The 23,795-nt window shown below is 40.8% G+C and overlaps 1 protein-coding gene across 4 annotated transcripts in view; it reads right to left on the bottom strand.

The window, feature by feature from the left end:
- Positions 1-22,889, bottom strand: part of SLC19A3 (solute carrier family 19 member 3) — a 618,290-nt gene extending 595,401 nt beyond the window's left edge. Inside the window, exons 1-3 of one of the 4 annotated variants that reach the window (XM_085634562.1) lie at positions 22,750-22,869; positions 22,546-22,623; positions 18,214-18,265 (exon numbers count right to left, since the gene is read on the bottom strand). Coding sequence is in view for 1 of the 4 variants with exons in the window: in XM_085634559.1 (XP_085490685.1) it covers positions 22,546-22,555 (10 nt within the window). In the remaining 3 variants the exon portion in view is untranslated. Of the gene's footprint in view, positions 1-18,213; positions 18,266-22,540; positions 22,624-22,749 lie in introns of all 4 variants that reach the window. The other 3 variants (XM_085634561.1, XM_085634559.1, XM_085634560.1) reach the window with 3 other exon arrangements.
- Positions 22,890-23,795: the final 906 nt, after the last annotated feature.

The following is a 23,795-nucleotide window of genomic DNA, read 5'->3' as shown; positions in this document are numbered from 1 at the left end:
CAAATGACATCACTGATGACATCACTGATGACATCATCCTTGTGAAATAGTAGCAGACCTCTTCTTCCCCTAATATAACCTTTAATACACACATTTAAAAAAATGAAACTAAAATGTTCGAAATAATGAACATATCAATATCAGTTACAACAACCTATTCAGTAATTCTAAGAACCACATACACATCCACTCATTCACCAACAGTCCTATACAGTCACTCATACATGTAGTCACTCATCATATGTATTCATACACCTGTACATCCTGTTACACAACGCCACTCATCAATAGAGTTACTCACACACAAAGTCACTCATGCTAATAAAGAATCAAACATCCATTTACTTGCATATACAGTTATACACACACCACCACACCTACTTCTACAGAAACTTACACATACTTAGTCTTTTAAACAATCACTTATAGAAACACATACTTATTCATACAGGAACTCTTTCAATCTCTTACTCTCACATATACTCAGTTATATACACCAAAAGACACATATAACAGTTAAAAACATATGTAGTTACTCATGGAGACACTATTGAGACAGTCTTTCACTCACTAACACACCTTTACACATACTCATCCACCCATATAGTCATGCACACATGCTGTCTTCAACACATACAGTGAGTCACTCATTCATGCACCTATGCACTACGTAATACCCCCCACCGAACCATGCAGACACTCAGACTGATACTCGAAAAACCAACTAATAACCTATATTGACTCCCATGTAGCTACTCACCAACCCATGCAGCCACTTATACACAAAGTGAGAGACTGATACAGATATTTACATATTTAAACATTACTCACTAAGCCATGTATTCACTATGATACATTTTAACAATCAGTTACACAATACATTTTTCAAAAAAAATCATCCATTTAGACACTTATATACCCATTTAATCTTCCATCGAGCTTGAGATATACTTATATAAAACCTATTTAATTTTCAGAAAAACACACATTCACTGGATGATGTCATCAGTGATGTCATCAGTGATGTCATTTGAGATGTCATCAGTGATGTCATGAGTGTTGTCAGTGACCATGTCATGAGTGATGTAATATGTGACGTCATCAGTAGTGCATTGCGGGCGCGCGAGTTATAGTTAGCTGAACTAACTATAACGGGGAAATTTCATTGGTTTTTTACGAGTGAAATGTCCAGCTAACTATAACATGTGTGAAACCTTTGGTTTTTTCATTGAATATATATATATACACATACATATATAAATGCATATGCATATATATGCATATATATGTGCATATGTGTGCATGTACAGAGAGGTAGAGAGGTAGAGGTGTATAGGTAGAGGTGTACAGGTAGAGAGGTAGAGGTAGAGAGGTAGAGAGTAGTAGAGAGAGAGGTAGAGAGGTAGAGAGTAGAGAGCGAGTAATAGAGAGTAGAGAGTGAGTAGTAGAGAGTAGTAGAGAGTAGTAGAGAAAGTATCAGAGAGTGAGTAGTAGAGAGTAGTAGAGTGAGTGAGTAGTAGAGAGTGAGTATTAGAGAGTGAGTAATAGAGAGTAGTACAGAGTGAGTAGTAGAGTGAGTAGTAGAAAGTAGTAGAGAGTAGTAGAGAGTGAGTTGTAGAGAGTAGTGGAGAGTGAGTAGTAGAGAGTGAGTAGTAGAGAGTAGTAGAGAGTGAGTAGTAGAGAGTGGTAGAGAGAGTAGTAGAGAGTGAGTAGTAGAGAGTGAGTAGTAGAGAGTGAGTAAAAGCGAGAGAGTAGTAGAGAGTAGTAGAGTAGTAGAGCGTGAGTAGTAGAGAGTGAGTAGTAGAGAGTAGTGGAGTAGTAGAGAGTGAGCAGTAGAGAGTAGTAGAGAGTGAGTATTAGAGTGAGTACTAGAGAGTAGTAGAGAGCGAGTAGCAGAGAGCAAGTAGTAGAGAGTGTGTGGTAGAGAGTGAGTAGTAGAGAGTGAGTAGTAGAGAGAGTAGTAGAGAGTGAGAAGTAGAGAGAGTAGTAGAGTAGTAGAGAGTGAGTAGTAGAGTGAGTAGTAGAGAGTAGTTGAGAGTGAGTAGTAGAGAATCAGTAGTGGAGAGTGAGCAGTAGAGAGTGAGCAGTAGAGAGTGAGTAGTACAGAGTGAGTAGTAGAGAGTAGTACAGAGTGAGTAGTAGAGAGTAGTACAGAGTGAGTAGTAGAGAGTGAGTGGTAGAGAGAGAGTAGTAGAGAGTGAGTAGTAGAGCAGTAGAGAGTGAGTGGTAGAGAGTAGAAGAGAGTAGTAGAGTGAGTAGTAGAGAATAGTAGAGAGTGAGTAGTAGAGTGAGTAGTAGAGAGTAGTAGAGTAGTAGAGAGTGAGTAGTAGAGAGTGAGTACCAGAGAGTAGTAGAGAGTAGTAGAGAGTGAGTAGTAGAGAGTGAGTAGTAGAGAGTAGTAGAGAGAGAGTAGTAGAGAATGAGTAGTGGAGAGTGAGTAGTAGAGAGCGAGTAGTAGAGAGTGAGTAGTAGAGAGTGAATAGTAGAGAGTGAGTAGTAGAGAGAGAGTAGTAGAGAGTGAGTAGTAGGGAGTAGTAGAGTGAGTAGTAGATAGTGAGTAGTAGAGAGTAGTAGAGAGAGAGTAGTAGAGAGTGAGTAGTAGAGAGAGAGTAGTAGAGTAGTAGAGAGTGAGTGCTAGAGAGCAGCAGAGAGTAGTAGAGTGAGTAGTAGAGAGTAGAAGAGAGTGAGTAGTAGAGAGTGAATAGTAGAGAGTAGTAGTAGAGAGTAGTAGAGAGAGAGAGTAGTAGAGAATGTAGTAGAGAGTGAGTAGTAGAGAGTAGTAGCGAGTGAGTAGTAGAGAGTAGTAGAGAGTGAGTTGTAGAGTAGTAGAGAGTGAGTGGTAGAGAGTTGTAGAAAGTAGTAGAGTGAGTAGTAGAGAGTGAGTAGTAGAGAGTGAATAGTAGAGAGTGAGTAGTAGAGAGTAGTAGAGCGTGAGTAGTAGAGAGTGAGTAGTAGAGAGTGAGCAGTAGAGAGTAGTAGCGAGTGAGTAGTAGAGAGTGAGTAGTAGAGTAGTAGAGAGTGAGTAGTTGAGAGTGAGTAGTAGAGAGTGAGTAGTAGAGAGTAGTACAGTAGTAGAGTGAGTAGTAGAGAGTAGTAGAGAGTGAGTAGTAGAGAGTGAGTAGTAGAGAGAGAGTAGTAGAAAGTAGTAGAGAGTCAGTAGTAGAGTAGTAGAGAGTGGTCAGTCAGTGTCAGTGTCAGTCAATGTCAGTCAATGTCAGTCAGTCAGTGTCAGTCAGTCTGTCAGTGTCAGTCAATCAGTGTCAGTCAGTGTCAGTCAATCAGTGTCAGTCAGACAGTGTCAATCAATCAGTGTCAGCCAGTGTCAATCAGTGTCAGTCAGTGTCAGTCAGTCAGTGTCAGTCAGTCAGTGTCAGTCAGTCAGTGTCAGCTAGAGCAGCTCTGCTGACCTGGTTCTCTGGCTCTAAAGCAGCTCTGCTGACCTGGTTCTCTCTCTCTAAAGCAGCTCTGCTGACCTGGTTTCTCTGGCTCTACAGCAGGTCTGCTGACCTGGTTCTCTGGCTCTAGAGCAGCTCTGCTGACCTAGTTCTTATGCTACAGAGCAGCTCTGCTGATCTAGTTCTCTGGCTCTACAACAGCTCTGCAGACCTGGTTCTCTGACTCTAAACCAGCTCCGTTGACCCATTGCTATGGCTCTGAAGCAGTTCTGCTGACATGGTTCTCTGGCTCTATAGAAGCTCTGCTGACCTGTTTCTCTCCCTCTAAAGCAGCTCTACTGACCTGGTTTCTCTGGCTCTGCAGCAGCTCTGCTGACCTGGTTCTCTGGCTCTAGAGCAGCTCTGTTGACCTGGTTCTTAGGCTCTAGAGCAGCTCTACTGACCTGGTTCTCTGGCTCTAAAGCAGCTCTGCTGACCTGGTTCTATAGCTCTAAAGCAGCTTTGCTGATTTGGTTCTCTGGCTCTAGAGTAGCTGTGCTGACCTGGTTCTCTGGCTCTAAAGCAGCTCTGCTAACCTGGTTCTCTGGCTCTAAAGCAGCTCTGCTGGCCTGGTTCTCTGGCTCTAAAGCAGCTCTGCTGACCTGTTTCTCTCCCTCTAAAGCAGCTCTGCTGACCTGGTTTCTCTGGCTCTACAGCAGCACTGCTGACCTGGTTCTCTGACTCTAGAGCAGCTCTGCTGACCTAGTTCTTAGGCTCTAGAGCAGCTCTGCTGACCTGGTCCTCTGGCTCTACAGCAGCTCTGCTGACCTGGTTTTCTGCACTCACGACGCACGCACCCGACTTCGCGAAAATATATTTAAAAATAATATAAATTTCTTATAAGTACAAATATATTATTTTGATGAATATCTTACATAATCTCTTGCCTTAATATGTATAGTAAAGACACATACATATCATTTTGGAACATAATTTTTTTTTGCGGGAGTCGTGCACCCAGCGCGCCCCAGCACGTATATGATGTCACGCGGGACCCGCAAGCGCGCACACATCTTGTACCGTAATGCGCATGTGTCGCGAATGCGCGGGAGCAGGAGTCGCAGACTGGTCGCATACCAATCGCGCATATCACGTGATATTAAATGTATATGATGTAACTGAAAAACACGCAGCCATCGCACACCATACGCGGATCCTTCATGACTTTTCTAAAATGGCGGCAAGAATGCGCGCACCCACCGTGATGTGTACACTTTGAGTGCGCGACTGCAAATTATTATTTTTTTTTTTTCAAAGAAAATGATATAAATATATTAAAATAAAAAATGAAAACAAGAAAATTAATCAATATTTCAGTTTTAATTAAAAAATGTTTTTTTGCAATTTTCAGAAAAATATATGTTATTTAATGAATAAAATATTTATAAAAAAACAGTTAAAAAACTGTAGAAAATCAGTACAAAAAAATAGATATAACTACTATCACACTTAAAAGTTAGCATTTAAAAAACCTTTGAAATTCACTGAAAAAAAACATAGGTTTCAGAGACGTTATAGTTAGAAATTAGCATTTAAAAAACCTTAGAAATTCACAGAAAAAACCATAGCTTTCAGGGGTGTTAGGGTTAGCTGCCCATTTCACTCGTACAAAACCATAGAAATTCCTCCGTTATAGTTAGTTCTGCTAACTATAACTCACGCGCCCGAAATGCACTGCTGATGATGTCACATATTGCATCATTCATGACATGGTCAGTGACATCACTGATGACATCACTGATGACATCTCAAATGACATCACTGATGACATTATCCACTTGACAATCCGATACACCACATCATACACTATTATAACCTTTCATCACTCACTGTAAAATACAGAGTACCATATTTGAAACCATTGACACACCAATACCAGTTACTACATACCCACTCACTGATTCCTAAGTCTACAAACACAACTACCCATTCAACAACAGAATCATCTATACATGCAGTCATTAATTAATAGAACACTATCAAATGCACTTATACACATATATAGACATTGACACATCAGCAGTCATCTTAGTCGGTTATGCAGTCATCCTACTCACTCAGGAAAAAAATGTATCGCACTTAAATTTACTCACACAATTATCCAACGACACCTCATTTATTCAAACACATAGTAACTCATCGTTAATATGTTAAAAAAGCACCATTACAATTATACACTCATTCATATATTTACTCTCACAATCACTGACTCTTACACAAACTTATTTATATACACCAACTCTCACATACAATGCCTTTTATTTTTTTACTTTGTTGAAGATGTACAACTAAACATATATTCGCTCACCAACACACAAATAAATACACTCAGTCACCCAAACAACTGTTTCCACATGCACTCTTAAACCCATACACCTAGTCAATCAACCATTCACACATCTATGCATAGAGTTACACACACCCCATCCAACCACACACAAACTCAGTGTCCCATACAAATACTCACCCAACTAAACAGTAACTAATATACACACTTATGTAGTTAGTGACCAACTGAGGCAGCATGTGATACAACAACAGAGACAGTGCTGCACACATTCACATAGTTTCGCTACTAATCCATGTATTAAGTGAGACACTTTTAATTACTCACTTAAAAAGACAGTCAGACAGCTACTAAATCCTCCATCCAAACAGTTATATATCCACTCAATCTTCAATACAGATTGGTATATATATAATACATATTTAAATTTCAAACTAAACCATATTCAGTGGATGATGTCATCAGTGATGTCATCAGTGATGTCATTTGAGATGTCATCAGTGATGTCATCAGTGATGTCACTGACCATGTAATGAATGATGCAATATGTGACATCATCAGCAGTGCATTGCCGGCGCGTGAGTTATAGTTAGCAGAACTAACTATAACGGAGGAATTTCTATGGTTTTGTACGAGTGAAATGGGCAGCTAACTATAACACCCCTGAAACCTATGGTTTTTTCTGTGAATATATATATATATATATACATTAAAAGAAGAGAACATGCATGGAAAACAAGATAAGCAACAAGATCTCACAATTGTGAAGTACCCAGTACATGCTTCCTCAAAAGTTACCATTGCCACCGTGAAAAGGTAGATCTGCTTCAGCTGCTGCATGGGAAGATTCAGCTTCTTTCTTTATTGTGTGTCTGATGTTTCTTAGAGTAACATAGTGGGCACAGGCATGCACGTGTGAGCCTGCAAATTTGCTCGTTCATGATTAAAACACGCCCCAGTGACAAAGCCAACAGCAATACACAGCTTCTCTTCCTAAAGATCCCCTGACAGTAAAGGCGACTCAATCAAGCAGCACATATCTCACAAAATGTCATCTGTAGATTGTGCACCCACTCAGGCAATTAGCACTCTGCACACCAGGCCACCTAAAGAACAGCCATAACTTGTGACATCTCAGCACTTCGGAACAGAATTATCCGAGTAGATACTATGACTGGTTGGATGCTCTGCTCACTGAGATATCCTACCTGCCACTACGATTGGAATATTAAAGCACATCCTGTGACCATGAGGAATACACCGATCCCTGGTGTGGATGTGTTAGTAGACTGAGCCACGAAGCCCAGCTTCAAAAGTATTATTGTCCCTTTGGAGTGCTCTGCAGTAAGTTTGAATTACAAAAGCAACAGGGTAATCAGATATCCAACAGCCAAGAGTGGGAGGAGGCCAAGAGTGCAGATAGCGTGCTTGCTCTTAAATAAAATACCAAAGAAGTTCATAGCAGAAGAAAAGGTGTACTCCGGCCTTGGGCCAGTGATGAGAAAAACGCTTGAAGAACAAAAGGAAATAGCAAAAGGAAATAGCATGCTACAACCAATAGAAACGGAGTAAAAGTAAGTGGCAACCACACAACAATTTTTTTTTCACAACAAATTAAAAGTAAGGGCAGGTTGTAAGCCCCTGATTTATTTAAATACAATAGATTGCAGAAACACAGCTCAAACACCACACAAGTGAAACCTGAAAAAGGAGGGTCTTAACAACACCCAGATTTGGTAAGGGCAAGTGCCTGCAGTTGTGGGATCAAAAAGAGGACTATTATAAGTTTATACTGGCAGACCCTGGAAGCAGCCACCCCCTTCGAAGGGGCAAATCCCTAGGAATGTGCAGCGGAGGAAAGACTCTAAATATTTTTGTAAGTTTGATTGTAACTTTACAAACTTTGAGAAATTCCCAAAGTTTTCACATTTTGAAAAAAGAAACACCAGTGAGAAACAATGCGCAAAAGTAGGTTATTCCGGATGAAAATACTGCCATTTCTACATATTAAATCTTCCACTAAACATTTTGGAGGAATCTTGCCCACATAAAAATTTGTGGCGGGTTGATAGAATTGCCACATTTCGCGCAGTGCTAGCATTGTAGCCAGTGGCTGGATGAGTAGCAGAGAAACCTCTCTGTATCAGCCACCAGCTAACTAGCAGAGAATCGGTATTCATTTTCAGACGGAAAGAGGAAATGGATAGGATTCAAAATAAGAGGATGTGGTAAAAACCTGTAGATATGAAAAATATAATCCACAATGTTTGAAAAGTGGGGTGTTGCAGAGGTTCAGAGCACTTCAGGGACAAATTTGAGTCCCAGGAAATCTTTAAGATGATTCAGTCTTTTAACCATACAAGGCCAATAGCTAGGGTCCTTGAGTAAAAGTGCAGGCATTACTTAAAAGCAAGAGACACTGTTGTTGTGCTTTGTTACGAAACACACCAATAGTGTTTATGATATATATCTTTGTAGTAATCTTGGCTTTATCTGGAATTCAGCATAAAAAGCAGTAGTACTTCAAGAGTAAGTGATCCCTACCTACAGCACATTTTTGTGAATCTGGATGATAGGGAAGGAGACTATCTTATTTGAAAAAAACATCATTCTCTCGGCGCACTCTATATAAAAGAAAGTGTTCAGGACTCCCGAAAGGAGAGAAAGGCGCACATGCCTTCATGTCACCGGGTCATGTTACTGGCTCACATTCACAAAGATTTTGATGTGAGTTGGTGTGACTTACTGTTGGCATACTGCTGTCCTACCCCTGAACTCAGGAGTGAGCTAGGGGTGGTAAGGAATGATTCAGGCCCATTGTTTTATAATGATTCTTTCATATGTCTCAAGTGTGACATCCTTCCAATCTACTCTTTGACCGCGTGGAGGGGATAGGATATTGCAAAGTACAGTGTAGTATAGTATGGTTCTTGAATTGGAAATTGTCAAACCTACAAATATACCACTGGGGATCGGCCAAAAAACAACAAGGGCTGACCCCTTGTAATTTCTTTTAAATATGTTGATTTACATTCCTGATGTGATAGCGCCCTGGGGGAAAACCACCTACCTTTCTTTTCAATTATCCTGTGGGGGGAGGGATGTTACCACGAAGGCCAACCCCCTGAAACTAACATCCCTGTTGGTCTAGTGGTTTCCTGACAGTGGATCAATAGCAATTCACAATCAGGAAACAGTTTCAGGAAGGCCTCATTTGAAAGGGGAGATTCTCCCCTTTCAAACAAGGCCTCCCTGAAACTAGATGAGGCAGTTTTTGGCTTTATTTCCCCACTGGAGAGGGAGGGAGCATTCACCTGCTCCTTCCTGGCACTCCAGTGGGAAATCTGTGACATCAGAGCTCTCAAATACCACTGTAAGAGACTAAAAATTCAAAGCTGAGACAAAGAAAGAAAGAAAACAGAAATTATGAAAAATGGGGAAGACATAGGGGAAAATTGAAATCATGACAGGATAGAGGCATGTTAGAATGCAAAGTGAGGAGGGTAGAAAAGAAAGAAAGATCAGTGTATGGAAAGGGGGAAGAAACAAGAGTAGAGGGAAGATAGGTTGGAAGATAGAATGAAAAAAGGCAGAAAGTAAGCTAAGAAGGAATGAAGTCATGCAGGGAGAAAGGAAAGAAGGGTACAAAGAAAATGAAAAGAGGAAAGAAGGGTGAACTGGGTCAGAATGAAGGGTGAAAGGATGGATGGATGGATGGATTAAAGGGAGGGTGAAAGGGGGCAAACAGATACATGTCCAAGGAGGGACTTAAGGGTCAAAGGATAAATGGATGACAGGGAAATAAGGGTGGGTGAAGGGATGGGTGATTGGATGATTCAATGGAGGATGAAAGGATGGATCAATGAAAACAGAGATGGAAGAGTAAAAAGATGAATGGATGAAAAGATGCATGGATGGAAGTGTGAAAGGATGGGTGGAAAGATAAAAGTAAAGATGGTGGATGCATGGACAAATAGACAGCATGATTAATGGATGGGAGTGTGCATGGTAGGTAGAAAGTATAAATAGGTGGGTAAATGGGGGAATTTCATATGTTGATAAAGGAGGGGAAGAATAGAGCTGGGGATTAATGGTGAAAAGAAAACAGAAAGGATAAATGGATAGATGTAAAAGATAAAAGGATGGATAGATAGATGAATTACAGGATGGATTGAATGGTGAAGGGAACTTTTCTAGGCAGTGTGGGGCTTCATTAGATATATAGTTCAAAGTGCCGGGTATTTTAATTTTCTGGGTACTCCTTAGATTTGACATGTCATTAGGGATGGCTTAAAGTGTCAGAAATACAAGTGGAAGCAGCAGCCCTTAAAACTGGTTATAACAGTGGCTCAGGAAATAATATTGATCATTAGACCACCAGGCAGCTTTATGCAAGATTCAGTCCTATCAGGCTTGCATCTTACATACCTGGTTGAGTGAATAGCACAGCCATTCCTCAATAGCAAGTCTAGTGGGTGGTCACTTGAAAGGTTTTATACCCTAATAGCTGCTGCAAGGTACACCAGGACTTTATTTCACGACTAGGCTACAGGGCATCCAGCAAGAGGTGTAGGTCCCATTAGGGCTTCCTCCAAATATACCACAGCTTTTACTACAAAATCAACAGGGCACCAAGCTGCCTGAATCAAACGTAGATTTTTGTGCAGCTATCAGTTACACCATTAAATACCACCACTGTAATGCACCCATCTCACCTTACAGTCGAAACCTAGCCTACGATTTCAGCTTCCCAGAACTCTAGTCTAGCTTCTTGTTTTGCATCTGCACTTTGGGCTAAAGTGTAACAGTGACATCAGTTTCTACATGCACTATTGCAGAATAGACAGTGAGGATCAGTATCAGGAATGTATAGATTCCATGTATTAATAAAACATTTTGATTTACTGCAAACCTTTTACTGGCATGCAGAGTGAACCATCAGTCATCAGATCATCCAATGCACATATAAGATACCTTAGTATGAGCCAATATTGTAGAAAAATTAAACACTAATTGGCTTCTAATCATGAGAATGACTTGGCTGCTTCTGTCCTCCTTTCTTGATAAACAGAATTACTGGCCTGAAGTACTAACCTTTTTAGCAGTTGCAAACCCTCAGATTCGCAAAATCAGAGAATTTGTGACCTCTAAAAAGTTATTTGCTATGTATTTACCAGAAACCCATTTAGAGGGCCATGAGGCATTCAAGAGGTACTGGGCCCAACCATGGGGGTTGAGGCCTTTTACTTCTGATGTCCTGGGGCCCGTCTTACTAAGGATCCTGAACAGCTACCTCTTCAGCACTTATCAATCAGAGGTAGTAGGGATCGAACAGTCCATGGCTTCCCAGGGAGGAGGGGAGGTAGACACAGGGGTGTGAACACAGGCTCATAGCTCAAAATCTGTCCCGCAATAAATGATTGTCCAGTCACATACTTGCTTTTATGAAAAAGGAGTAGTTACATACCAACACAAAGTAAAATACAGCATTCACAAACAATAGACACTGAGATGCTGAGATACTAAGTTAATAGATCAAGGGTCAGATGTGCGACCATAGCATTTTGCGACTCACAAATTGCGACAAATTGCGAGTCGCAATTTGCGAGTCGCAAAATGCAATGTACAACAGTGTTTAAGACACTGTTGGCAATTCCCAATGGGGTCGCAAATTGCATGCCTCATGAATATTAATGAGGCTGTCGCAATTTGCGACCCCATTGGGAATGGCTAGCGATCCCAGGGATGGTGGCCTGCTGGGGTCAGCAGACCTCCATGTCTGGGACTGCTTTTAAATAAAGCTGTTTTTTTTAAAAAATGCAGCCCATTATCCTTAAAGGAAAATGGGATGCATTTAAAAAATGAAAATATAACTTTTCATTTTCATTTTTTAAGGGCAGGCAGTGGTCCCTGGGACCACTGCCTGCACTTAAAAATGGTTGTGTATGCATTTCCAAAGGGGAAGGGGTCCCCTGGGGACCCCTTTCCATTTGCGAGTACTTTACCACCCTTCTGAGAAGGGTGGTAAACTGCAAGTGTTTTGCAAACGCACAGCAACCAGACCTGCACAAACAGAATCTCCAAGTGCACATTGTTGGCAATGAAGTGGCAGCAGCTGTCCCCAGTGAGTTCCACACTTGTCAGTAGTCGGGTGCCCTCAAGTTCCTCATATGCTGTCCTGTGGAGATCGTGGCCAGGGGGTCCTCAATGCCCCTAGTACAGGCTTAATTAATATTCATTAGGCAGGTCCCTCTGCGACCCACTGTGATTACTTATATTGTGAACCAACATAGGTCGGATTAAAAAATAAGTTTGTGGAAAAAGTTAAAGTGCAATTTGCAACTCCTTTTTGCAACCTGGTCTTTAGTGCAGCTGGCCCAAATATTTGAACCAACTATCAATATCTACCAGCTTTACGTACTAGAAACTTTACCAACTGAAGAGGGAGACATCAAATAATTCAAATACACAGCAAACATCAGTATAGCATAATGGGTCTGTGGTCAGGATTATAAAACTTGACTACATTATGTAACACCAGAGACCAACAGAAAAAGAAGACAGACTAAACCAGTAAGTAAACAGATAAAGAGGAAAGACTAAGCTGGTGACAAAGAACAGACAACGGATGTTATATGGTGTGCTCTTTAGGTTGTGGATCTCCACATGATCCTCTTTCTCGCTGATAATGATGCTAATTATGGTGGTTTTCTCGAGTGAGCAATGTGTACATTTTAATAAGTCCCTGTGATAGTATATTCTCTTTGATTAAGCCCTTCTTAAAGAGGTTACATAATCACAAGTAATTGTGATGTAAACCTATGAATCACCACCCTGGGAAACAACTATTGAGCAATTTACTTCAGTGTTCCATACAGGGAAGTTACTAACCTGTTGGAGCTGATTAGGTATAAGAATATGTTGCCTGGCTAACACCTTCATTACAGAATGTAAATCTATATATAACGTCAACGATTAGTAAGCCTCTTTAACTGACAAACCTGGGAAAGCATGTAAACCTAGATTGTAAACGTCATCAAATATGCCAGGAAATATGTATTTTAAGGATGAATTACACTTAACTTTTAATCACATCAATAACCAAATGCCTTGCTGGCAGAGCAGGTTATTCTGCTGGAAGCTTCAGATAATAATGTCTGATATAAAAAGTTGGTAATTCGTAACATATTTAGTAAAAGCTATTTCAATATGAGTTGAGTCCACTCCACTAAAACACAGCTAGAAGAAGAATGTATGGAGGTATTTCATTTACTAGTATTAAAATTTAATGTGCTCCTCAATGAGACTGGTGTGCTAAATTAGCAGTAATGTTATAATACTGCATCGTACTAATTCACTGAAAAGTGATAAATGTGCAGTAATCTGATTATCACACATTTATCATATTTATGTGCACCCTCAACAATGTAATGCTTATTAGTGGTCTAAGAGGAGAGAGTAAAAAGCGGGCACTCAATGAATTTCTCAGTCAGTATCAGAATATCCCTCATTATACCACTTGCTGCATGGGAAAAGCTATGGCAAACACTGCCTCGGTGCTTGGCTAGGCCAAGGTCCAGTGAGCTCTGGACCACCAACTTCCTGTGGCAGGAACGACACACACAGGATGAGCACAGCAACACTCTTTCAGGTGACTCCACACTTTATTTCTGAATCTTGGTTTCCTTGGTTAAATTGATGTGCAGAAATAATTTATAATCTACTGGCTGGAAAGGCCAGTCTTTTCTTATGTTCTGTTCTGAAGGCATGGCTGGCCCAAACAAGGATTCTGTCTACTTTCGAAATTCTTGACTTCCCCATCATATTCACTCTGGAACTGTGTAATTTGGGCTCCACCGTTTCACGTCACGACTCATATGTATTGTAGTGCCATATGTAGTAACATATAGTTGCGTACTTTAATATCAATAATGTAAAGTGGTGCACTTGACCGGAATACTGAAGGTGCATTCGCTGTATAATTTTGCATACTAGTGTTTTCCTATAGCGATACCAAATTGCAGTTTTCATATATATCTGCATTTGTGTAGATTGAGTAATATTGTTGACTATATTTATATATTCATTTAAACAGTATGCTGCATTTATCCTATAACTGTATATGTATCCATAACCATGTATTTAAAATGTGAATTGAATTGTTTTGCTGCGCTAACTTGACCAAAGGCCTTAAGTATTTGGACTCTGAGATTTAACCTTCATCATGAAAGTTGGTCGGATGCAATGTTTTCTTCTTCTTTGCAGATGCATTCACATAATCTCATGGTTAAAGAAAGGCACATTGTGTATGAGAGATAGTGAGGCTCGGGAAGAGAACTTTTAGCAAGGACGGGAGGAACAAACGAACGAAGGGAGGACCCCGATTCATGTTAATATCAGAAGACAGGAGGAATCCAAGGACGTTCTGATGTTCAGATCAAGCGATGGGAGTATCGAATGAAACAGCCAAGTTCTACTGTGAAAAAATCTGGAAAAGTACCTAGACAAGAGATATGGGATTATCAAATGTTTTGTGAAGTTTAGTTGGTAGTCACCCTTTAGCTTTAGTCACATTCCCTTGAGACTTAGAGAGGTACAGACCTCTTTGCTATATTTCTGTTGTGTGGCTTTATGCTATACAATGCCACTGATTATGGAGACCTTCTACAGAAGTCTCTGCAATGCTGACACATTCCTGCTTTACTAGATCTAATTAGGTGTTGGAAGGTGGCTTATTAGTAGGAGTAAGTATGCACCTACCACTAGCTATAAGGCCACCAACACAATATAAGACTCTGACAAGGTCTCAATAAAGTATTCCCTTGCTCAACTCTTGGTAGCTGGCAACAAGCATGTAGGCTTAACTTAGGGAGACAGGTGTGTAAAGCATTTACAAACACCAACACATGAAATAAGTAAAACACAATAAAAGTCCAGCACCAATTTATAGAAATAGAAAATATTTGTATCTTCAAAATGACACCAAAAAGCCAAAATTACAATACAGGGAACAGGAGATGTGGATTTCTAAAGAATAAACACTTTCTAGTACTTACAAAACAATAGCGCCAAATTGGGACATCTGCTTGTGCTTGACCGGAACAAGGTCAAAGTTTGAGGCTGACTGCGATGGAGCCCTCGTTGGATACAATAGGTGGGTGGCCTCGGTAAAAATGTTACCTTCGACTTTGAAACTTTTCTGGAGCATATTCTCTGGTCGTCGAGTGGGCCTCTCCAACAAGCATTATATTCAGTGGCTTTGTCGGCTTGGTTCAGCGGGAATCCCCTGGTCAACTCCTGGAAGTCTTGAGCGCTGGAGCTTTCACTGGGATGAACCTGAAATCCAGGCAGGGTCGCGGTTCAACGTACTTGACTTGACTCTCGACATTGGGTAAATCACAATATGAAGCTTTTTCCAAAAGTTGCTCCAAACTTCTCCGAACTCCTGAAACTTCTTCCAGAAGTTTTTCTTGAGGGTTAAAAGTGTCAAAAAACTCAAATCCAAGGTTCCAAAGTCTCTAAGCGGCTCCTTTAAGGATGGGACTACATTTCCCATAATGCACCTGGCCAAATCCTTTAAAGTTCATCTGAAGCTGGTTAGCTGGGTTCTTCTTGCTGGAGATGATGCAAGTGGAGCTCTTTTAACCTGTTGCTTTCAGGGTGTCCAATCCTTCTCTTTTTGAAGCAAGGCAAAGTTCATTGGGCTGTAGTTCCTTAGTGTGCAGTGGGTGCAGTCATTCAGAGTACAATCCTCTTGGTGTAGGTCAGGGTCTCAGGAGGGCAGCCCTTCATCTTGTAGTTTCAGGCATGGGATCTTAGTTGCTATGCAGCTCTCCTATATTTATCCAGTGTTCTGGGGAGACTAGCGGGGAGCACCCCTGATCAATGCGGTACTGGGTGCCACCCAGAAATATGGCAGCTTCCTCCAAAGTGTGGCATATTCTTGTCCCACAATGCATTGTACTTTAAAATTCAAGAGGGAGAAACTTTCTCCTTGGGGCTACGATCTGGCTAAGCCAGCCTACTAGTGTGGCTCATTTCCCTTAACACCCTTAACTTCCAGACCACCATCACAACATCTATGAGGGTCAAACTGCTTTGTCCATAGCCCCCGTGGTGTTGAAAGCACGGCTATATGTTCTAGTTTCCCCCTGAGCAGTGGTCTGGAGGACATCCTCAACTTTGACTCTTGGACTGGGGAGGTTTACGGGTATCTACAGGACATATCCTGATTTAGGGGCTTTTAGAATTATTATTGCAGTCCAACTGGTGATGAAGATATTGCCACTTGCATCGCTGGTGGCAACCCCAGCACTTGCAGTGTATCCAGCTTTGGCCATGCTTAATTTGTGGTCAGCAGGTACACCAGCCACATATAAGAGGCTTCACTTAGAGTGGAAATCTAAAATTCACCCTCAGCTTCTGGAATCAAATCACAGCAATACAAGCATTGATACTGTTAATACAGCTCTGAATTGTAGCAGTGTGTACCATTGTCATCAGACTCCAGTGTTAATTGTTTTCATAGCTCCTAGCAGTTAACCACTATTATACTGTTAGGGGGCACAATTCTGGAGCAGAAAGTTGTAGAAATGTCTTGTTTCCATTGATTTTTGTAGTTTTGTATGTGGAATGATTTTGTAAAGTATATTTAAGTACTTTTCTTTTATTAAGTAAAACACTGAGTGGCATATACCATATTAGCTGGTATTACTTTGGAAACTGTATTCTGAGTTTCTAAACTACATCATCTCTTTGGGTAAGCCTTGAACCACTCACCTTCCATGTCATGCCAGACAAGTGCTAATGGAGAGGACTTGTTACCCAGTTTGGGGTCAATTAGTACTGTGTCCATGGATGCCAGTGGTAAACAAATGTAGGTATCACTAATTGTGCCCTGTAACCCTTGATTGCCATGGTACCCCAGGAACAAGGACTTTGGCTCTATCTGTGCTAAGGCATTTTGTATAGTCAGTGATGCAACAAGTTAAATGAAAGGGGTTTAGGAAAAGAGATGATGGCGAGGTGAAGTGGCAGAGTGAACTGCTCCTGCTTTTAATCCACCTCATACAGAGAACTGATAGATGTCATTTTCTCAGACGTACCGGAGTATTCGTACTTGGATGTGGGTCAAATGAAGAAACATTCTTTGCTTCTAATTGAAGTCACAACTCTGCTCTTGATTCCTAATTCTGATACTACTGCTGGTACGGTCATCTCAAGGAGCAGTGGTTGTGGCTGAGGACATGGTATCCAGATGTCTGGCAGTGAGCACCTCGAGGAGAAATGGGAACACTAAAGAATATTGGCGCTGAAAAAAAGAACCTGGCAACAAAAATCAAATGGTTTCAAAGTATCTGCAACATGGGCCGAGTGTTTCATTAGATGAGCTTAATCCAAGCAAGGACTCCAGAGCTCTAAGGCTCCTTTATTGTGTTGAATCCCATCCAGGATCAGAGCGAGAGATCAACGGATGCAACAAACAGCAATGAAAGTGGCTCCTTTAACCAGGACATTGAAAGGCAGCTAAATGTAAAGGGTAACAATGTCGCCACTGTATTTGTTCCATCCCTGACTGCGGGCCTGGGTGTCCGGATGTAATTTCAGCATTAGCTGATATTGGTTCAAATCAGTTTGCTCAGGATGAAGATTTTTAGGATTCCCCGGGCACCAGGGGTAACGCTGCCATAGATGAATCCCCCGAGATTCATGCAGCTCTTCACACTTACCTGCACGTAGGAGAGACGCTACGCAGGTGGTGGGTGAGGAAGACAGAATTGGACATGAATGCGCGGTTAACCGCTGCGGTCCAAAAAAGGCGCTTCTGGATTCACAACAGCGCAGATTATTCGGAATGACTTCAGAATAATCTGCACCTTGGTGAACCTTTGGATTGCAGCAGAACACCCAGTGGCAAATGCAATGCTTCTCCTCTGGTGCAGTGAGGTTGTAGCTCCTCCAGAGTGGAGCACCTCATTCTGCACATTAGGTTCTTCTAAGCTTACAGAAAGCATAGCATGCTCACAGCAGCGTGTGAGAAACTGAAGCCTTATTACAAAACAGGAGGGATCATAAGAAAGGTGCCTATGAATTCCCTACACAGTGATTAAGTGTCAACATTGTCTGCCTGCAAAAAGGTCAGGAGAGTGCAATTAACTCTTCCCTACTGGTGTGAATGGATGTGAAAATTGAGCGTTACTGAGTGCAAGGGTAACAAAGGTTTCGAGACTTTATTAGTTCAGTAAATCTCAACTCCACAGTGATATTGTTTTCTTTTGGAGTGTACCCTACCGATAAGGATACGTTTCTTCCTTGTTCAGAATTTTGAAACCCATATTCCTTGCTCACATATATTCTATTGCTGTTTTTTAACAGGGGGTTATGAGTTCAATTGGGATTCATTCCATGTAACGCTTAGCAGCTCTTTCATTGTAGTGGGTATTCTGATAATACGTATGTATGTATGATAACCAGAAGGTGGGGGTGGTGTACCTTAGCGTTCCTGTCTTGATATTAGTTGTTTTGTTACAGCGTATGTTTAAACCTAAAATCAAAAAACACAGAAAAGGAATTAACCTTCCCTAGTGTGTTCATATTGGCACAGAACAATCTTTGTTTACTTAACAGGTAAAACAGAGAGGAAATAACGTCTGTAGAACAGTGAAAGCTATATGTATATATCTATTTATGGTATTGATTTTTCTTTACAAGTCTCCCTCCCTGCTGTTCCCTTCCTTTCCTTCCCTCACTTGATCCCCTTAATCTTTTGTGCTGTTATAGCATTCAGAATTGAGGCTATCAAGGGGTGGACCCACTTGAGCCACGAACCGATCCTGAGGATACTAAAGGTTACGTAGTGACAAGGACATAGAGGGAATTTTACCTGCTAATCCATGACTTACAAGTCCTGCAATTAGTTCCACAACTAGTACTACAAACCGTAATATCAAATAAAACAGTGCTTGTGTGTCTCTTGGTGGGATTAAGGCATCTCCAAAAATTGTAAGGCACAAATTATTATCTGATCACATGAGCCGGCACTTTTCAGGGAAGGAAATAACTGAATCTAATAGACTTAACACAAGGCATGTAGTGACCGCTGCTTCTTCCTGTACAGTTACAAAGATAAAAGTGAACTCAAAAAGGTTGGGTGCCCTCCCCAAAAATGTGTTGATTGGAAATTGAGCCAACAAAATAACAAAAAAAGGAAGGACGCCAAATGTCATGTAATGATCAAAAACGTAGTTCAAAACAACAAGGTAAATCAATCTCTTCAGAACAAAAGATACACATTGTTTGTAAGAATGATCAGATTTCACATATGGCTCTCAATGGCTGTGAAGCAGGCTGAGCCCTAGTTGTCAATGATCATGCATTGCAGGCTAGGGCAGATTCAGATAACTAAGTACTGACTGTGTTGCCCAGACACAAGACTGAGGACCAAGAGCAGCGGTGACAAGGTGCAAATGAAAGAACCTTCACTTGGTGATATATTTCAACTAATACAAACACGTATACCCTGATTATGATTACATGTGTTTTTTATCACACCTGATAAATAACGATAGCACATATTATGAGTTTGTGGAACATAACATGCTGATTTTGGTGCTTAATGCACATAAATACTGTATGCTTTCCCCATTTATATTTCAGCAGGTTTGACCTGCCAAAATGTAATGAAGGTTGAGATATTTTGAACAACTGATAATTATTGAATGTGTTAAATGCACCCAAACTTGTAATTTCAACCTCCTCGCAAACAAAAGCTTACGCAGAGGTCATAAAAAACAATGACCCACTCATAAATAGACCTACAGAGATTAAATGCAAATACAATATATGGCAATCAAGTAAGATAATTTGAAAATGCAGCGATCTATCTTAGATGATCCGAGAAATATCTGTCTTTTAACTGAGGGAATTGTTGGGCTAAAAAAAAGCACTGCCGACAACACATAGGAGACAGTACTTATGCCAACCACAATACCAAGTCATACAAAGCAAAGCAAGAACATCCAGTGGAAGATTGAAGAACTTAAAAATTGGCAAGGGTGGAATCTGTGAGTGCTAGGTATTCTGGAAGGGTTTGAAGGGAGTGATCCTCAATTGTATTTTGTCAATCTGTGTCAAAAAGCGTTTCTTGAGCTGGCCAATTGCCCTGCCACCTAAGGGAACGCTGTTAGAAACAGATTTGACTTTGACTATCGAATTCAGCAAGCCCACATACTTCCAATTCACCCTGATACCCAATATAATGTTTCTTCTAAAATCAGACCTTGGCCTTCCTTGATTTACATTGGGAACTTTCTGTTGCAACAAGCTATATTTTGGAAAGCATGTCCAATCACACCTGTATTGGTTGGTACATCTTTTTTTGTCCGATCTGATTTTTTTAATGGGACCATCCAATGGAGATGGTGGCTGTGAAAACTGATAGAACCCCTAAAGCCAACTGAGGCTCAAGTGTAATTTCAAGGACCAGCTAGACTGAAAATTTGAAGTCAATGCCATACTTTTTTTGTCTTTCTGAAGCGGAGGCCTCTGAGTTGATGAAGCAATGGAAAAACAACAGAGATGACTTTTCTAAGCAGAACAATGTAAATAGTATGAGTGATGTCTATTAAGGAATTGCCCATTCTGCAGGTGGCCCACGGAAAGGATTTGTCGTTACCCTGCAATTCTTTGTGTGGCAGTGGGTGGTGGAAGTCCCTAACTGCTGTTTTTCACCTACAGCATAAAGAGACATATTGTTTTGCTGTGGTTTGTTTATCGGTGGTGGGCAGCTAAAAATGGACAGGAGGGTTTTAAGATAAGGGGGGGGGCTTCACTGACTGAGGGGGAGCTTAGTAAAAAGAGGAAAGTAGGAGAAACTGCAAATCCAAATCTGAAGGTTGACATAGCAAAGCACATGAACAAGATAATCTTTGAATAATTTGAAGGCACTATGCAAATAGGCACGTCCAAAAAATATTTATGAGACTCGTATGTTAGAATTTCCATGGTCTAAATAGGTCCCTCAAATTACAATTAGTCGTAGAGGGGGTTCAAATATTCAAGCCTTTTATTCTTTGCCTTATGGAACCCCACATAGCCGATAAGGATCCAGCTCTGCTCCAGCAGCTAGGGTTTGACCTGATCATTTGGTCTACACAGTAAGTACCTAGTTGATGGGCTGACATTTTGGAACAGAAACTCTGCTCTGTCAAAGTTGGTCAGACAACTGTTGACAGATCTGGGAGTTGGATCATTGCGCACTTAGAATTCAGAAACCATACTTATAGTATATGTGTTGTCTGTGACCCAGTACAGACAACCCACACATGTTTAACACACCTGCCTTGGAGCCGGTGACTTGGTTGGGGAGTTAATCTGCGTTTGTGATTTTAATTGTGTAATTCACTACAAAATTGATTCCACCAAGCACTTCACTTATCCACTGATATCAAAGGTTTGGAAGGCAATACAGAATCTATTGCAGATCCATACTGTGTTAGATGTATGGTAGACATTTAAAGGGGATGAGCCAGGATATAAAATATTTTCTAGTGTGTGCAAACATTATTCCCATATAAATATGGCCCTGGTTGTACAAAAGGCGATCTCCAATTAGATGTGGCTCCTCCGCCTTTTTAGATCTTCAAAAAATGTTTGACCTTCTGCAATATCGTTTTGTAAAAAACCCTCATATCTGGGATGAATTCCAACATAGCAAGATTGTACATATAAAACTAGAAAGAAATGATTTGCTAGAACCTGTTTATTAGATAAAGACTAAAATCATCACTAATTAATTATATGGTGTACTATCCTCTTTAAGAGTGGATGAATTGGAAGGCCTAACAGATAGATGGTCCTCTAAGAGTGGGATTGCTGTAAATTCATTTGAAACTGAACAAGGATTTATAAAGGCTCCGTACTGATATGCGTTAGACTCAAAGTACAGCAATTTGAACCAGTTAGTATGCTAATCCCAAGATAAGATATCCAAGTGGAAGGGCAAAGGGTGTTCAAAATGCTCACGTTATCAGAGGGAGGATGCTGACGTGCACATATCTGGTAACTGGTAGATACTTTTGTATCACTTTCATGAAATGGCAGTTGCCATTCTAAAGCTGAATGGGGAAAGGGAGAAAAAAAAACTTCTTAACTTTGATGGATGATTGGACTTATTTTTCTTGTGTGTCACTTGTTACAGATTTACTTTATTAGACTATGCGAGTTAATCCAGTGTTTTATGACATATTCGATTTATGAATCATGAAAATATATTTAATTTAATCTGTCTGTAACACTTTACGATGCTCAACCTTCCCAATAAAAAATAAGTTTCACAAAAAGACTTTGTCAATGCCTGTGTGCCACGGAGAAACATAACCAGTTTACACCTGTCTGTGAATGTGTGTGTTTGTGTCTGTGTGCCTGTGTGTGTGCCTGACTTATTGTGCATCCCTCCTGCAGCACACGCTTTGCCCCTTCAAAGCAGTAGATGATTGTAGTTTGCTAACAGTATTTGGTGACTAGTAAGTGAATAAGTGACGAGGCAAATATTTTAAAAGAGATTTAAAATGTAGAATTTTAACTTAGCGGTGAAGAATATATTAATTATGTTAATTTTAAACAATGTTTCCAATTGTACAAGTTCCAAATGTAGGTGTCAGTGGTATAGTAAGGGTTCTCTGGGTCGTAAAGCAATCAGCAAGTATGTCCAATCTCCTGGTTTGTCGGTAAGAAACATCAATAATTGGGCATTAGTGGGCCCTTCAGATTCCTCAACCCCGGTGCAACTGCACCTGCTGCGTTATTCATAGCTACGCACCTTACCATTTGACATTTATTCTCCGGAAAGTTTAAACAACGTTATGGCTACAGAGTGTGACAGCCACACTTCCAGCGACAGCTCTACAGAAACGACATCACAAAGAGAAAACAATCATTCAGTTTTACTTAAAAATACCACATGCTGCTGAAAAAACGTATTTTGCTGGTGATCGATTAATTAATTCGCCGGTGTGAAAACGTCCGTACCTCTGTTCTGCGTTTATGGCGTCCTGCTTCTGCGCTTCTGTTTACCACACACCACTTTGTAACAAGTTCTGTTTCTGGAACACGTTAAATCTCGCAGCAAACCACTCGCTTTCATCTCGCTTCTGTCACAGTATTTTCTCAGACGAAACTCCACCTCCCTCTTTTTCTTAACTCTTTCATGCCTAACATCTCTTAATGTGTGCAGTTCGTGATTACAGACCAAAACCTGTCTTTATTTCCCTCAAACAACCTCCTCTTGGCTTGCTGCCCGCTGGCATAAAAACGGAATAGTTAAAGCAAGAGTCAAGAACAACCATAACTGAATATTTGATTACGGGAGCTCATTAACATAAGCTCACACAAATTTCATACCCTAAATCAGAGGTCTTAAACTTTTGGGTGCCGAGACCCCCCGGTCAACATTTTCAGTCGTAAGGACCCCCGCCTGATAAACATTTCTAAACCTGTAGGCAGGGCTTCTGGAATTACGAGGCAGGTGAGGACCAAATTACACGACAGGCTTGACGAAATTGTGTGGGAAGAAAATTTAAATAATGTTATGTGATGCAGTGTTATTTTGGGATAGAATTGCTTCATTATTTTGAATGTTTTTGCACACAGTAACACTGAGGAAAGATTTCACCCCATCAGTACCAGTTTATAACCAAAATACAGCAATTAACATCAGAAAGATGTCTAGTCAACCTTTGTGATGGGCCTTCCACTCCGCAGTGATATGTGCTGCCACATTAGAAGCTCACCTGGCCCTGGCCGGGAGCAGCAGGGGTCCCTTAAAACCCTGGCGGTCTTGTGCAGAGTTGAGCAATTTACCCATGCCACTTTCCTCTCACCCCTCCCTTCCATCCCTCTCTCCTCTCCTCTCCCATTCCTGGATCCCTCTCTCACTTTGCAGGCCATTTTCTTTCACCCCTTCTTACAACTTCTAAACTCTCCCCATTCAACTTCTCACTTCACTCTTAATCACCTCTTGCCATTCTGCCTTTTCACTGCCCTCATCTCTAACAGTTTCTCGCATATATCTCATG

The sequence above is a fragment of the Triturus cristatus genome, chromosome 11 (assembly GCF_964204655.1).
Source record: "Triturus cristatus chromosome 11, aTriCri1.1, whole genome shotgun sequence".
In the NCBI taxonomy this organism is placed as follows: domain Eukaryota; kingdom Metazoa; phylum Chordata; class Amphibia; order Caudata; family Salamandridae; genus Triturus; species Triturus cristatus.
The sequence above is the reverse complement of the archived record's forward strand: the minus strand, read 5'-3'. Positions and strand labels throughout refer to the sequence as shown.